This window comes from Stegodyphus dumicola, chromosome 10, assembly GCF_044657685.1.
Source record: "Stegodyphus dumicola isolate Sdum_Otavi_A_Nest chromosome 10, ASM4465768v1".
NCBI classification, from domain to species: domain Eukaryota; kingdom Metazoa; phylum Arthropoda; class Arachnida; order Araneae; family Eresidae; genus Stegodyphus; species Stegodyphus dumicola.
Genome location: NC_140777.1, coordinates 94,668,535 through 94,685,952, shown reverse-complemented (window position 1 = coordinate 94,685,952; position 17,418 = coordinate 94,668,535). Strand labels below are relative to the sequence as shown.

At 32.8% G+C, this 17,418-nt stretch overlaps 1 protein-coding gene across 2 annotated transcripts in view; it reads left to right on the top strand.

Moving 5' to 3' along the window:
- The window catches only part of me31B (ATP-dependent RNA helicase me31b), a 70,273-nt gene that overhangs the window by 10,184 nt on the left and 42,671 nt on the right, over window positions 1–17,418 (top strand). For both annotated transcript variants that reach the window (XM_035354260.2, XM_085825270.1), the window contains exons 3-6: window positions 1,024–1,099; window positions 12,936–13,170; window positions 13,262–13,405; window positions 13,504–13,598. In XM_035354260.2, coding sequence (XP_035210151.1) covers window positions 1,024–1,099; window positions 12,936–13,170; window positions 13,262–13,405; window positions 13,504–13,598 — 550 coding nt within the window. The remainder of the gene's footprint in view (window positions 1–1,023; window positions 1,100–12,935; window positions 13,171–13,261; window positions 13,406–13,503; window positions 13,599–17,418) is intronic.

Here is a 17,418-nt window from a genome sequence, read left to right as displayed (position 1 = left end):
TTAAATTGGGTTAACGAGCTTGTCGATTTTTTGAAGTCCATTTCATCGGGAAATATTTTGGCTTGAGCCATTTGTATTGGACTTGTCAATGGGCCCTCTATGTCTCTCCCCTTCAGTCGCTCTTTTGTGATTGTGTCTCTTAGCGTAATGAATTTTTTTAATTTGGTACTAATGCCAGAATATGCAAGAAAGTTTTTTCCATTTCCATATAAATCTTATTTTTCAAAATATAATATGAAGTAGATGTCTTTATCCATTTTTTGCTTTGTTGACATCAAAGTATTTAGTTTTGCGTATCTTGCTGTAGCTCCCAAATTAATCTCTTTCCAACAATTGAAAATTTAAACTTTAATTTTGATGAAATGAATGTAAAAATAACTTGCAATCTAGATATTGGAATCTGGCTTACAGTAGAGATGGATGATCTGCTCCGGAAATGACTAACTTTACTGAACAAATGATTAAAAATTAAACTGCAGTTATGTAACACTTCACAAAGAGCTGTTATTGGGAAGCATACCAAAAAATTTAATTTTCCTCTTAATGTAAACACTAGCATTTTCTCCTTTATTATTTATGGGAAGCGCCTATTTTTTATGCATGTTAGCTATATATATATGCTTGTGTCTCATCTGGTATTTAAGGAAAGAAAACATCAAATAAACTGATACATCTCTGCCAAACTGACTCTCCTTTTCTTTGTAAAGGTTTGATATTTTTCAGTGATCTCATTCCTTGGTCAATTCTTTCTGCTTTTCTCCCATCTTTGCACATCGCTCTTGATCTGTGCCTGTTCCGAGTACATTCATCAATATCCTTGTTAGTTAGCTGTGAATCGTTTTAACAAAATAGTATTAAATGCACTTGCCCGTGTAATCTTATTTTTTTCCATTGGAACATAATCTTACGATATTTCTTGCCACATTTTACAAAAATGCATGTAATTTCGCTGAAATTATTTATATATGTACAAATAAAAGTGAAAAATGAAGTATATTTTTGTGTTCTCTCTCTCTATCAAAGGGACATGATGGCTGATGATATGGGATGGAAAGCAAAACTGAAGATTCCTCCAAAGGACAAAAGGAAGAAAACTTCAGTACGTAATTTGGCATCTGAATTGCATGAAACCTAAGTAACTTGTATAAAATAGTTCTGTTCACATTTCTCAGTTTATAATCTATGAAAATATTTAATAATTTTTCTCAATTTATAGTTTATACAGTACAAAGTCCGTAATCCGGACTCGTCGGGACTTTGGCGATTCCGGATTATTGGTTTTTCTGGGTTATAGATCATGAATTTAAATCTGGTAAGATGGCGTGCAGAAATTGTACAATTAATATGAAACTGTAATTTATGAAATAAAGAGCTACTGTGATCTAAAGCGTATCAAATTTTATAAAAAAGCAGCTTAATATTTGTTTACTTTATTAAACATTTCTTTCAAAGCGTGCATGAGTAAAGCATACACTATGCACATTCTTTACGCGCATGCATAAAGTTTGTGGCTGTGAGGTCCGGATTATAGATAATTCCAGATAATGGACGTCTGGATTATGTACTTTGTACTGTAATATTAAATATGCTAGTATAGTGTAAATTGATGATTATTTCAGGATTTCTGTTTAATATCAGAAATTGAAACTTATTGATGTTAAGGACTGAAAAAACTTACTGGGATGTAATTTTTTATGTAGATAAGACTAATCTTAAATGTTGTGCGTGTTAAATTATCTGTAATCATACTTCAAATTTTATATTATTAATGAAATATATATTTTATGACATTTAAAGCACAGAAGTTTATGTTCAATATAGATTTAAAACTTTTGTATCAAACAGATGAAATTTTAATTATGTGAAAATTGAATTTTCGTTTTGGCAGAACTGTTTAAAGTGAAAATTAAAATTTTTGTGTAACAGTGTTTCCAGTGAATTGTTGGTCATTTGAGTCATATTTGATCTATATTAAATGTTTGCATGAAGATACAGTATATTTGAGGTAGAAGTGTATTCTTGGGATTCTTAGTAGTTGTTCAAACGGTGTGCTGTAAAAGTCCTGCATTACGACCATGGTAGGTGTATAACCTACCATCGATGGTTGATAAGGCAGACACTTGAAAAGATATGTTGCTGGGATGAGCCAGAAGTTGTACAGTCATCACATAATAGGGACAGTATGTTGGGTTGATTTTGGTCTAATAAAAGCGTTCATCTGCAGAGGGTCAGAAGCTCTCTTTGTATTAGCTCAAAAATTGCTACAGTTATCCGAGCAGCAAGGTATAATCTGAGTAACCATAACTGATTTAATGAGCCATTTGCAGTTTTGCCTTAATGCAGCATGTACTTAGACATGTATGGCTTAATCTTCAAGACATACGACTTCTGGGAGGATCAGCCAGGTAGCTTTTTTAAGCTCTTAGAACGTTCGAACTACACGCAACTTGAATCCGCCAGTGATGGCATGTACACCTTGAAAATGCATTGAGAGTCACTATCCTCACAGCTCTCTCTTTTATTTCACACATACACACACACACAGCATCTTATGTCATTTTTCAGTAGTTGTTCAAAACTTGCTGTGTCCTCCATGGCATCAGTGCTGGGAGGTGAGCCTTTGTAAACCTAGAGATGCTTTTCTGTTACTGCATGGGATGTAAACAACAACAACAAAAAAAAAAAGTTTTGATTTTTATGTTTGCAGGGCTGAGCAACGACAAAGGGATCGATCTGCTCGCAAATGTGCTGAGGAAGTCTCGGAAGGTGACCTTCCTTAACTTTTTAATGGCATACAGTACTTATTTTGTCTTATGGATTTTTGGTGTATGTGCTCTGATTGGCGAAGTAATAATTGAGAAGAGCTTCAATCAAATAAGGATATCGTAATGCTCTTAACAATTCTAAAGGTTATGGATTGAACAAAGATAATAACTTGCAAGCTGTAGGAGATAACAGATCATTAGATGACTTAAAACAAAGGGATCGAGTTGGCAAAATTTAAGATATGATATAAAGATATCTTGTTAATTACTGTAATGCTAGTATTTTTCTAATCGTTTCTTTTGAATGCTGTTCTTGCATGTGAAAGCTGACCTTTAATTTTTTACTTTATTATTATTCTCCAATACGCTACAAATAGCCTACTATCATTTATTTTTCATTTTGCCGGTATGAAAGCAGCTAAACCGAAAATGTTACTTACCGTGCACCAAGACAAAATTTTTATCATTGTTCAAACAGGGTTCATACGGTCCTTAAAAGTCTTAATTTCGGCCAAAATTGGAAGGTCCTTAAATTTTTGGTATTTTATAGAATATTTTGGTGATTCACTGACAAATATGGTTGGTTATACTCTAGATTCTGGACAAGAAGTTATACATAAACATTTCAAAATTTTCATTTTTTTAAAGAGTTCTTAAGCATCTTTTTCGGTTTTTTTTTTTTTTTTCTTTCTCATTCTTTTATTAAACTGCTCTAAATTTGGGAATTTTTGCTTTGGTGATGTTAAGATTAGTTTCTATAGGAATTTTTTATTTCAGATATCTGGGAATAACACTGAAAATATATTTAAGAAATAACATTAAGAATGAAACATTTTTACTTTTCACTGTTGTAATGTAAACAGGGTTCCTAGCGGTCCTTACAAGTGCTTATAAGTCTTTATATTTGAAATACCTTATAGGTGCTTACTTTTTCTTTAAAGCCCTTATTTTTTTGTTTTTAGTATTTATTTTTTGCTTTTAGTGCTTTTTTAATGAACGCGCATCCCTCCCCCCGTACCAAAGCGGAAACTAAATAAACAACTTGTCTTCCTTATATGGAACGTCAGATGGTGAATCGTACTCCCGGAAATAGCTTTTCCCCCTTTCTCCGCAATGACGTAACTTATGGTGTGCGCGAGAGTACAGACTCGGTACAGACAGGTGCACGTCATTCTATTGGTCAAAGAATTGCGAAAACCGTAGAAATTCCGGTACATTCGGTATTCTTTTCCTCCCACCCAAATACTACACACGTTTGAATTTCTATCAAGATTTTAATAATTTACATTCTCGTTCCGCGAGGTCAGTTCATATTCGTGTTTATTATGATTGTTATGCTTATATTATGAGCATATGTATTAATATTTATAATATAGTAGTAGCTGCTGAAGTGTAGATAAACTTTCAAAAATGGGTTTATTTTTACACAGATTAGCTTTCTAAGGAATAATATTCGGAATCGCTTGATTAAAAGGAAAGTAATTGAAAAGTCAGAATTTTTTTTTGCCAATACATTATACAGTACGGAGGTTGGGAGGTTCTTCCCTTTCTCCGCAAAATCTCCTAATATTGAAGCAGCGGACTTTTTTTTTTTTTTTTGTCACTGTCCAATCTGGACTGAATAGGACTAAAAGTTTTGCGGTCTACCCAACCCAAGCGAAGAATGATTCTATTCCGGAAATTTAAAGGTCTGTTCAAAATTAGAATCAAAAACATCCCAGATTAGTCTCTTTCTTTTCCTTTCTTTAGTTCTTTATTCTCCCAATACCAGCAGCTGTTGAATCCGATTACATAATATCACGTAGGGAAGAATTACGGCGCACATATTGCGCAATAACGTTTGCGATATTTTGCAGAGATAATTAATTTTGATGTTCAGTCCCAGATTTGTTTATGAACACTTAAGAGTTTTCCCGTGCTTGCAGAGCAGAATATTTTTCTGTTCCGTTGGTTTGTTTTTATATGAAACAAACCAACGGAACTTGCACATATCGAAATGTCAAAAGCATTTATTTAGCGGAAAAATCTAAAGAACGCTACATTCTATCCCCCTTCGCTCCTCTTTTTCAAGTTACGCTCCGCTGTCCAAATATTCACCAATTTTCAAGTAGGCGGGTAGTTAAGCTTTTACTGTTAAAGGATGACTGCATAAAGCAAATTTCTGTCTTCTGATTTCAGAAATGTTCCTCTTTTTTATTTAAATTACTTTGCTTGCAATATCTGTTAATGGAAAACTGATATACGATGAAAATTTAGAAAATGTTCAGAATTTAGATTTAAATTAGTTAAATATCAATAAGAGTGGAAAAATAAATTGTATTTATTATTAAGTTCAAAGCGAATAGAATAAATATGCCTTATTATTATTTATTTCCTCTATTTTGAACTGAAATTTCATCATTAAATCTTGTAATATAGTTTAGTTCTGCATAGTTTTTTTTTCTCTCATTGTAAACTAGTTCTGTAAATTGAACTTTTATTTAAAATTAAAAAAAAAAGTAATTATTTTCCATGGCTGAGGTAATGCTTATTCTCTCTTAATAAATACTGCATTTCTCATACAGGGGTTGGACAAAAATATGGAAACACCTTTAAAAAAACATGTTTCTTTGCTTAATATGGTGTAGGAAACCCGTTGGCATCCAAAACAGCTTGCAGTCTTCTCGGAATGGATAAATACAGTTCCTGTATGTTTGCCAAGGAAATATTATACCATTCTTCCTGCAAAACGGCGGCAAGTTCAGATAACGATGTTGGCGGTGGATAACGAGAACGCACTTTCCGTTCCAATGTATACCACAAAGGTTCGATAATATTCAGGTCTGGTGACTGTGGTGGCCAGGGGAGATAGGACAACTCATCCTCGTGCTCAGAAAACCAGTCCTGGACAATGTGAGCTGTGTGAACAGGGCTTTGTCGTCTTGGAAGACACCATCACCATCGGGGGAACAGTTTGTACCATGGGATGAACTTGATCAGCCAAAATGTTCACATAAGTCTTGGCAGTCATGTGCCCTGACACAGTTATCATGGGGCTAGCAGAGAACCACGATATGTTTCACTCTTGGCATCAAGCAGTCTGTATTATAGGCTTGAGATGGCGTTTTCCAGACGTAAACTCGGCCAGAAGTGGGAAACAATGTGAAAGAAGATTCGTCAGACCATATTACTCGCTTGCACTGCTCTATAGTCCAGGCTTTATGACTTAAACATCACCTTTTCCTGTTATGGGCATTAGCATCACTGATGAGTGGCTTCTCAATTGCAGCACAGCCAGCCATTCCCTGTTTATGAAGCTCCCTTCTAATTGTTTTGGTACTCACAGGGTTCGGTAACACAACATTCATTTCATCAGTAACTTTTGCAGCTGTGGTCTTCTTATTTTTCGTCACAATTTCCCTTAATGATCGTCTGTCACGATCACTCAGGACACACTTTCGTCCGCGCTGTGATTTAGCAGATGATGTTTTTCCGCTTTTCAAATATGCGGAATAAATCTTCGATACAGTACCTCTTGAAACACTAAACACCTCGGCTACCTTGCTTACGGAAGCACCTACCATACGTGCTCCAACAATTTGCCCACGTTCGAAGTCTGTTAACTCTGACATAATGCAATGACAACCTCACATAACAGTACTCCGACAACAACTGAACTGTTTAGCACATTTACGAAGTTGTATATGTGGCGTCAGTAGTCAAAAACGCCAGCGCCACCTACATATTTCATTAAAATCAATCTTTCTTTTCAAACATGCATTTCACAAGGTGTTTCCATATTTTTGTCCATCCACTGTATTTTAAATTAAGAGTCTAATTTTTAAGGTTATGCAGTTGTGTATAATGCAATTAAACGGGTGCTTATATTTTTTCTTAAAATGTGCTTGAAAAGTGCTTATAGGTGCTTATTTTTTCAACTAAAATGTGGCTATGAACCCTGAGCATCACTTGGCTAACTTTTGATGTTATCTTCTACACTGTTCAGGAAAAGAATGTTTCAAAATGTTTTTAGGGGTATGGCTACATGTGTAAGGAAATCGGCAAGTGACATGAAGTGATTAAAAGATTGTTCTCAAGGGTCGTTGTAAAATGTAGGTGATCTGTAAATAGGTCTCTGGGCGATAACGTGTCAAGAATTAGTATCTGAACTTTCAGATGTTAATTAGTAATAATTTGAAGGCAATTCATTATTAAAAATATATTTTTGTCACTTACTCTTTTTGTCCTTGAAACTAAATCTCCTAATTTCTTAAAAAAATTATCGAGATTTTTGAGTGTCATGGTATGGCAAGTATGCATGTTTATCTTTACTTTCTTTTCACTGGACACAAGCATAGAAAATATCAAGAATGCTTCTAAGCTTATCACATGGGCAGGCATTTATAGAAAGCAATTTTTTATTCATAAAAAGTTTGAAAAGTAACAATTTAAAAGATTCATTTTTGTCTCAATTCATCATATGCAGGACTGGTGCATTTTCCCACCTTATGCAATTTCTGTGGATCCTAAGTTCTACCTAGTGCCTCCCTAAATTCTGTTCCCAATGCCTCTTTTAAATTCTAAGAGTTTTGCTATTTCTAAGTATTTGTTTCTTTGTGTGTCACTAAACCTAAAAATTTTGCCATATTGGCTGTAACTGGGCCTTATATATAACAGACATAGCCAAACTGTGGCTCTCTGGCACATTAACTGCGAGCTGCTTGGGATTCTTTGCTATCTGTAATGCGACTTGTTTCGAAAAAATATATAGTTATTTTTTAATACAAATGGAATTTGAAATGGAACTTGTGCAGTGCCATGTTTCTTTATTAATTACTAATTCAATTTCTGTTTTCATGTATGTAAAAATTTGATAGATTTCAAACTGTACACTGCTGGCTTATTCACAGAGCAACAATACTTAAAACTACAAATAATTCCATTTCTGGTAACTACTATTCCGTTTTTGTTACAGGTAATGGTCGTCAGAATACACTAATATGTAGTTAATCTGAAAGGCAATGCTAGTATTTTTATTTCATTATTCTCCCTAATATTCTAATATTTTTTTTTTTTAATTTAAGTTTATTTCCGGCAGTATCTTTGAATTGACTTATTCTATTTCCCATCGATAGCTATATATCATAATAAAATAACACATTACACAGTTCGAATACATTTATTTTCCATAGCGACACTGTCGCTAGGTTTCACCTTACAGCATAACATATGAATTGCAACTTCCAATGTACCACAAAAATCAAGTTTCTCACAGAATACATTTCAACGCCAATTCCGGCGGCGCATGTGCCATTAGCCAAGATTGCGCTCTGGCACCAAGCATTTCTCAGTTAATACAAAACAATCTTCTTACGTTCATGTGTGATCCCATTTTTCATAACAGTTGTGATCTACCTGGAAGATTTGCTATTCGTTGTTGGGTACTACTTTTATTCAATCCTTGAATGACATAAGTAAATGCTGAAAAAACTGTTTTGCCATGCAATCTATATAGAGCTCTTTCAATCTGTGGAAGAACTTTCCTAGTATTTTAGTTTTGGAGTGAATCTTCAGCCTCTTGCTTGGTTGTGCTAAATTTCTTGCAGAATTCTTTCAAAATTTATTCCCTATTCCTAAGCAAGTCAAGCATTTTCATGCATTTGCTTCACAGATTTCACAACCATTGACAATAATATGCTCAATGAACACTTTTCCCACAGGAAACTTTCAGAATAATTTTGTCATAATCCTAGGCAGAAATCTTATTTCACCAATGGTTGAGCATGCTGAAATACTTGGAGTCGTCGGAAGAATAACTGGTTTGACAATGATTTAAATGGTGGGTGGGTGGAAATAAAATTACTTTTTAAGCAAAAGTGTAAATAGTTTAATAGCGTATTTTTAAATAAATACCGTATTTGCTGGCTTACAAGATGCAATTTTTATTTCAACACAGGTCTGAAAATGGAGCACGTCTTGTATGTCAACACTCAGTTTATGATTACGTTCATTTCTGGAAATTTCTTCTATTCAGAGTAATGTGATTTCACCCCCACCCTCTCCTCCATTTCTTTGAGGAATATGGGAATATTAGTTACGTGGAGTTTAAGTGAATGCCTATATGGTGTCATCGACGATCACAGCTGGGTTTTAAATAGTTGAAATTTCTACTGTTTAATTTTCTTACATTTTTTGGCAAGTTGTGGCTCAGGAACAACTTTGGCATTGCTTTAACGTAGTACATGAGCTACGTGTGATTGCATATACTAAAGAACATTGAAACAGGGCTGCAGAGAGGCATTTTGGGCTATCCCCAACTGAGAAAACTATAAGAACTTGGTGGAATCGGGAAGAGGATCTGCACAATCGCCTGTACTTGAGGCGGAGCTGAATACTTGGATTTTAGACTACAGAAAAGTGGAACTCTCAAGTTCTACAAAAATGATTATTCATCAAGCAAAAGCGATTAAAAAGTGTTCTTTTCCAGATAGATTGGGTATTTACAGAAAGTATTACTTTATATTTAAAATACTGTAAATTCATTATAATGATCAGTTATAGTTTCATCCTTCAATAATGTGTATATAAAAGGGAGTTCATTTTGTATGCCGGCAGATTTTTTTTTCCCCTTTGAATAACAGTTTCTCTGCAGTGCGCATTGACACGTGTCATTTAATATTATACCCTTTCTAAAAGACTGTTCATGAGTTTTTTACAAAAGGTCGGTTTTCTTTTAAATAACGTTTTGTTAATTGCTCAAATAACAATTTTTATGTAATTATAGATCAATGAATATGCTTCACCCATTTTACTTCTACTAAAATAAAGCAACCGTAATTGTAAAGGGAGAGGTATAAAGGAAATTAGAAAAAATAGTTGGTTCCTCTATCTGAAGAAAACTCTCTCAATACAAGCATTAGAATTTTTTATTTTCTTGGGACTTTTCTGAACACAAAACTGTAGATATAAGATGTATTTATGTGTAATCATGTTGATCACAATTCGTTAATTTACTTCAAATCCTGTCTCATTATTTTTTAAACAATATAAATTTGAACTTGCGGCTCTCAAACATTCATAAAATCTACCATGTGGTTCCATCGTCTTGAAGTTTGGCCTTTCCCTATATATAATTTCATATTTATTCTGAATGTTTATATTACTAAAGAAATTTAATTAACAGCTTTTAATCTGCCTTTTAAATGTGTTTAGTTTTTTCATAACAGAAATCTTTTAATTAAATCTAAAAATTCTCAAATGAAGAGAAAGCATATTGAAAAAAGAAACTGAATACATAAAGAAATTTATTCTTCAAAGATATGTAGAGTTATTACGTAAATTAACCAGTTGTTTATAATTTCAACTTTTACTGTAACCTCCTTTTTCAATTTCTTTCCCTGAAAGCAAATTCAGTTTTTGGATTGTAAGACTGTCTGTTTCTGGCCTTGCTTTGTAACTGCATCAGTTCCTGCCAGCTCTGATAATCTATAATTATTCATCTTTGCATTATCACTGCCGTCATTTAAATTTGCTACGACAGAGTTACTGACCAGCTTGTATTAAAATTAAACTGACTATTAGTGTAAATTTTAGTCTGAATTTGATTCTTCCTGTTTAATTGCATCACCACGAGCTGCTTTTGTTAGCATAAGAACATGCATTTATGAGCCAAGTTCTTTTTAAATAAGATGTATATTTAAACCTTTATCTGATTTTGTAGTTACTTTCAAACATGGCAATAATTTGCTTCATGTCTGCCAGGGGTTTGGGACCATTTAACTTTTACCAGATCTAGTATAACCTCATAGATACATTATCGAGAGATTGACAAGTTAGGAGATAAAGTACGCAGAAATGAGTTGGAATATTGGTTTGCTTATTAAATCAAATTTCTAATTTTTAGGAAAGATACTTAGAGAAGAAAACTGATATAAATTAGCCAATCTGGGAAGGCTTCGAATTTTGCTACGAAACAAATGTTTTGTAGCTTTTAATATGTAATTATCCTAATGTCATTTAAGAATCTGTGTGATAAATTACATGCAATTTAAACTGTGAAATGTAATTATATTTTTTTAATAAAATTTAAGTGGCCATGTAAATCTGTAATGGCTAAGGTTATCTAACTACCTAATTTACTTATTTGTAATGACCTGCTCACCCTTAAAATTATCTCTATATATTAAGGCGAGATATTCTCTTTTTAATAAAAAGGCTAATTTCTTACTATGGTTATCAGGTAAAACGAAATACTTTATCTAAAACTTATTCTTTCCATCTAGTGATGTTTAAAATAATATAAAACAACTTGTCACCCCTGGTGCTTTAGTGCCTTATTAGAACCTTAAAGTATACAGTCAAAAGTCTTTAATCCGGACTCGTTGGGACTTTGGCGATTCCGGAATGTCGGTTTTTCCGCATTATAGATCATCCATTTAAATCTGGTCAGATGGCATGCAGAAATTAAAAATATTAAACCATAATTTATGATATAAAGGGTATCAAAATTTGCAAAAAAAGGCTTAATATTTATTTGTTTACTTTATTAAACATTTCTTTCAACGCGCGCATGCGTAAAGCATACATTAAGCATAGTCGAAATTAGAAAACTTCAACCACAAAACTATTTGATGTGTATTCGTGATATTTATAATGACGAGGAATTTATTTGATTTAAATCATATCAGAGTACATTGAGATGAAATACTACATTTAGTAAGGAATTATAAGCCGAATAAAATAAAAACATCTGCCCTGAAGATGAGGATAATGCTGACAGACCAACTTCCAGTTCATTGCGCGCACGCGACGTTAGACACCCCCTCCCCCCCAGAGCAGCGTGAAATTGATAAACATATTTTGGAATGCTTAGAGAATCAAAGGATATTCCTTTATCCATTTTTTGCAGCAATTCTACTTTTTGTTTGATGGGCATCGGGACATGCTTTCGCTTTGTAGATCCTTTGGTAGCTCAAGAATTGGAAATTCTTTTTGACATAATCGAAAGTTCAAGCTTACTTTTATAAAATTTAACTGAAATAGATAATTACATAACTTTAGCTTAGCTTATACCGTCCGTTATACATTAAACTCCCGTACGTAAAGGTATTATGCGCACGCATAGATGCATATGCGCATGCTTTAACGCATTATGCGTTGATGCATGCACAGAAAGTTTGTAGCTTTGAGGTCTGGATTAAAATGAGACAGAGAAAAAATCAATATGAAGCTGTTAGTAAAATGTTCTTAAGCTTTCAAATATGTCCAACAATTGTAAGTGTAAATTATTAAGTGCTACTTAATAAATTTTATAAAGTTTATTTCATTCTTAAATTTCATTAATAACTATGTTTAATAATAATACATTATACTACTGATCTATTTTATTTTTTAGAATGGTATTGCAAAAGTGTAGTTCAGGCATAAATGTCTTCATTCTCAAATTCGATTAATAACTGTTTAATAATAATACATTATACTACTGATCTATTTTATTTTTAGAATGGTATTGCAAAAGTGTAGTTCAGGCATAAATAATGTCTTTAATTGAATTGAGTTCCCATTTGCTAACAGGTCCCTCCCTTTTTTTTGTGTGTGTTAATGGTCTTTAAAATTGCTTAATTTCATGTGCAAAAATATGTATGAACCTTGTCAAAACAAACAAGAAAATTTCTGCTTTTATCCTCTCTTACTTATGGTGTGTACCACTAGAGTAGTTGTGTGTGCTACGAATATCGGAATCCTTGCTACTGCTATCATACAGCATATTATTTTCCGTGCCATCTAGATTATATATTTCGCATTCCAAAATTGTTTCAGGTTTGACACTTTTTCATGCTTCTAGAATCCAATCGCTCATACTGTACACTCACATGTTTAAGCTACACATCCCAATTTTCATCTTTTTTTTTTTTTTTTTTTTTTTTTTATGAAAAGAGTGATGTCTTTATACATGAGAGAATATGACAAGTAATGCAAGTAACCTGTAGTTTATCCATGAATACTAATTTTCCTCTTGATTTTTATCTACTAAAATTGATAAATGAGGGGATGATCATGTAAGTAAAACATATGATAATTGGAATAAATGGAAAATTTTTCTGAAGTATATCAAATTTTGAAATGCTTTAATTTCAAATTCATTTAGGCAAGTATCGAATACTTTTACAATTGTAAAAATTTTTTCTTAAGGATGTCACAGACACCAAAGGCAATGAGTTTGAAGATTTTTGCTTAAAAAGAGAATTATTGATGGGAATTTTTGAAAAAGGTTGGGAAAAACCCTCTCCTATTCAGGAAGCTAGCATTCCAATTGCTTTGCTTGGGAGAGACATCTTAGCCAGAGCAAAGAATGGCACAGGGAAAACTGGTGCTTATATCATTCCCATTCTTCAAAGAATTGATATCACAAAAGATTATATTCAGGGTAAGTTAGTCATGTAAAATTTCTAATGTTTTATACTTGAATGTATTTCTCAGTCATGGTATTCACTTTCTAAACTGTTTTGGTCCCTCAGCCCTTGTCATAGTCCCAACGAGAGAACTAGCTCTTCAGACCAGTCAAATTTGTATTGAGCTTTCAAAACACATAGGTGCAAGAGTAATGGTCACCACTGGAGGCACAAATCTTAAAGATGACATTATGCGAATATATGAAAATGGTAAGCTTATTATGCATTTGCATTAAAGTAGATATTGTTTTAAATTGTGCTTTTATAATTAGCTTATGCAGTCTTATACATGTTACATTTTTTAATAGTTCATATAATCATTGCAACACCTGGCCGTATATTGGATCTTATGGAAAAAATGGTTGCAAAAATGGATAGATGCAATATGTTAATTCTAGATGAGGTAAGTAAAAAGTTTAATAGGTAATTTGATTTTAACTTGATCATTACTATTTTGTTATATAATTCATTTTAAAGGTCAGAAAGTATTAACTGATTAGTAGCATTGCGTTAAGGAAAACAAAAAAATATATGTATTTAAAATAGGGCAGAAAAAATTAAAATATTAAGCTTATTTATGAAGTGAATGAGTACTGGTGATCAATTTCTTATATATCGGTTATGTGAAGGTAAATAATGAACGGTGTGCTTAAGTCATGTATTGGGATGTATTAAAATTAGAAATTAAGAATTTTTTTGATTAGTTTTTACTTGCATATCTTTAAGCACAAGACATGTTAATTTTTTTAATTACAAATATAAAATATTTCTTTATCGAATTTTCTTTAGCTGGCTGAAAAATACATCTTTCAAGAGCAAATAAAAACTCAAAGAGAAAATTTATATTATAAAACATTTATCACAAAAATTAGTATGTATTAGCATGTAATGAATCATTTGATTTTTTACAAGATAGAATATCAAAATTACTGGATTTTTTACGCTATCAGCTTATTGTAATTTAGAATCTAGGTAATGTGTTTATTTCAAACTTGAGAAATTTATTTTCAGTACAGAGTGATTCCAAATTCATGGTACAAACTTGAAGGGGAGGTACAGAACAAAGATATTACCAATATTCATATAAACGGAAACCTAGGTCACAGTCAGTGTATTTAGTCATAAATACTACTTAAAATGCATTTGCAATAAGAAAACTTTAAAATGAGATAGAGATCATATAACAACTCATATGAATTGTTTCAAACTAAGAATATCACCCATGGAACCTTTTATCACTCATTGTCATTGCTTCAAACTACGTCATGAAACCATTTGCATAAAAAAACACCGTTGCCGGTAGAGGGCAGTAGGTATACATCTTAGTAGGGAAAGATTCCGTTTGTGATTGTACTGTTGTCAGTGATGGGGGGGCTCAGTGCCAAAAAAGCAGTCATACATTACATGTACAACCAAGCAAACGGTAACGGCAGAACTGTGTTCTGAATATATCGCACACACTTTGTGGATAAATGAATGCCGGATCAAAAAGCATCTTGAACGTTGTGGCATATAGGCCCGAGTTAAGTAGAAAAACTGTTGCACAAAACATGTGCAAGTCAAAGTAACCATTTGGAGAGTGTTAAACGAATCCACAAGATAATCCTGTACACCTCAACTTTTGCCAGTGGCTTTTGCAGCAATCTGCATTGCAGCCAGACTTTACAGCTTGTGCTATTTGAAGATACGGTGACATTTGCCTATAAGGGGGCATTAATGCACATGATTCTTATGTGTAAGCTACTGAGAATCCAAATGCAATGTGACCACATGTGTCTCAATAACAAACCAGTGGGAATGTGTAGGCTGGTATCATCCACGACTTTTTAATATGTCCATATGCAACAACTCGATGGCCAACGTTATCCATTTTGCAATATGATAGTTTCCATTCGTAACCGAAAGTGGTTCCAGCATTATGAGCCATCAGGCCCAATCCAGCACATATTCAAAATTACCTGAATGACATTTTTACGGTGCTGTGGATTGGCTGTGGTGGACTAGTCCCTTTGCCAGCTCAATCTCCTGTTTTATTGAATCTCTGTGATTCTTTCTGAGGGCAACTAAAGTCTTGTTTATGTGACTTTAGTTGACTAAGTTGATCTCATTGCTCGAATATTGATAGTTGCTACATGTGTGTGTGTGAAACACCTGGTATCTTTGCCAGTGTACGCTAGTCTCTGCACCAACACTGTCAAGCATGTATCAATGTTGGTGGATGGAATTTTGAACAGTTCTTGTAGGATGGAATTTTGAACAGTTCTTGTAAACATCTTGTTTCATTTGAAGCGAGTCATCCTACATTTATGACTAAATAAATGGATTTGAGCCTGGGTTTCTTATGTGAATATTATTTGTATTTTTGTTCTGTACCTTCTTGGAATCTTTTGGATGTTGGCTGTTATTTTACTAAGCTTTTTTAAATCCCAGATTGGTCATAATTATGCATTTTCAAAATGGATTTTCCTTACGATCAACCAGTCTTAAAATCAGCAAAAAGTTTATCAAAATGAGTTGCATTGACCATATACTCTGTAACTGCGAAAACTTGCTGTTTTAGCCTCGAATAAGGAAACTCTTATCCAACAATAAAGAAAATTTATTGAAATCATTAAACTTAAATTACGGAAATTGTTTCCTTACTCCTATGATTTTTAGAATTTTTCTGAGTTGTATTTCTTATTAAACATTTAATGATATTTTTCTTTAACACACTTCAAATAAATTAAATATTAATTTACTGTAGGTATTTATAAAATTTTTCTTTATTTTTAAAGATTGACAAATTTTTGAATCTGTTTCATTTTGATAAATGGTGAGCTGCTGTTTATCTACATAACACTGTACATTTGTTATTTTTTCATCATATTTTAAAAGTACTTTAACTTTCTGACATGTAAGGCTGAATATATACAGCCTAGAATGTTTTTTAAATGTGTTTTGAGAAATTAATGTGATATATTAAAAGTATATAACTCCAAGTTTAAAGGACAGGGGCATTTTGGCATTAAAATTAAGAAAATGCCTCTTTCTTGTGGCACTTCTAGTTAATTTGGGTTTTCTTAGGAAAACCTCCATGTTGGTCAGACGGTTAATAAAAGCTTTTCTTACCTTCTAAGAATTTTCTAGGTATGAAAATTAAAAGTGAAACTAGCCAAAGGATATAAAATTTTTAGTTATTAAATGCTACTGTATTTCTTAAGAATTGTTATAAATAAGTATTTATAGTTCCCTTGAAATGATATTCCATGCAACTTGAAAATCTTCTGGTATGTCAGGTTTTAAGGTTGGCAGCTCTGTCAGGCTTGGTTCTAGTATCAAAAGCAGCTTCCTTTGCAGTAGTTATATTTCTGCAGTATAGTATCATGTTTAGCAATTGATTATTTAGTTTTGTATTTGTTTTTACATGTTACTGCTATCATAGTGTTTCTAAAAAGTTGTAGTTGAAAGCATGTGGTATTGAGATAGATATTTGAACAATGTTTTGCATTATGAATGAGCCAATTTCCCTTGCTCTTCCTCAAGGGTATCTCTTCCTTAGGCAGATAATCTTCATGTACACTGCGCAAAAAAGAGGGGCCTCAGTTCTATATCTCCCGTTCTACTGGGCCAATTGACGAAATTCAGATTGTGTTTTTATGTCAAAATTGGCATGTCTCGGATTTTGTGTTGAAATACCTATATTAGGACAACATTATATATAAATTTAATATACAGTCAAAAGTCGTTAATCTGGACTCGTCAGGACTTCGGCGATTCTGGATTATAGATCATCAGTTTAAATCCGGTAAGATGGCATGCAGAAATTATAAAATTAAAAATACGAAACCGTAATTTATGAAATAAAGAACAATTATGATCTAAAGGGTATCAAAATTTACAAAATGAAAAGCTTAATATTTATTTGTTTACTTTATTAAACATTTCTTTCAATGTAAGTTGTTTAAGTTGCTTCGTTTTATGTGATAATACTTTCTCTTTAATTCTATAAACAGACATAATTCCTTGTTCAGTTACAAAGTTCCGCTGTTCAAGTCCTATAATTGCTGTGTCGAGAATACCGACTAATTTGTCAATCGAAATTTTTTCGTTTTCAATAACCTCCGTGTCACTTTCTTCACTATCGGAAGCGAATTATTATGATGAGGAATTTGATTTAAATCATATCAAAGACCGAGTACATAGAGATGAAATACTACATTTAGTAAGGAATTATAAGCCAA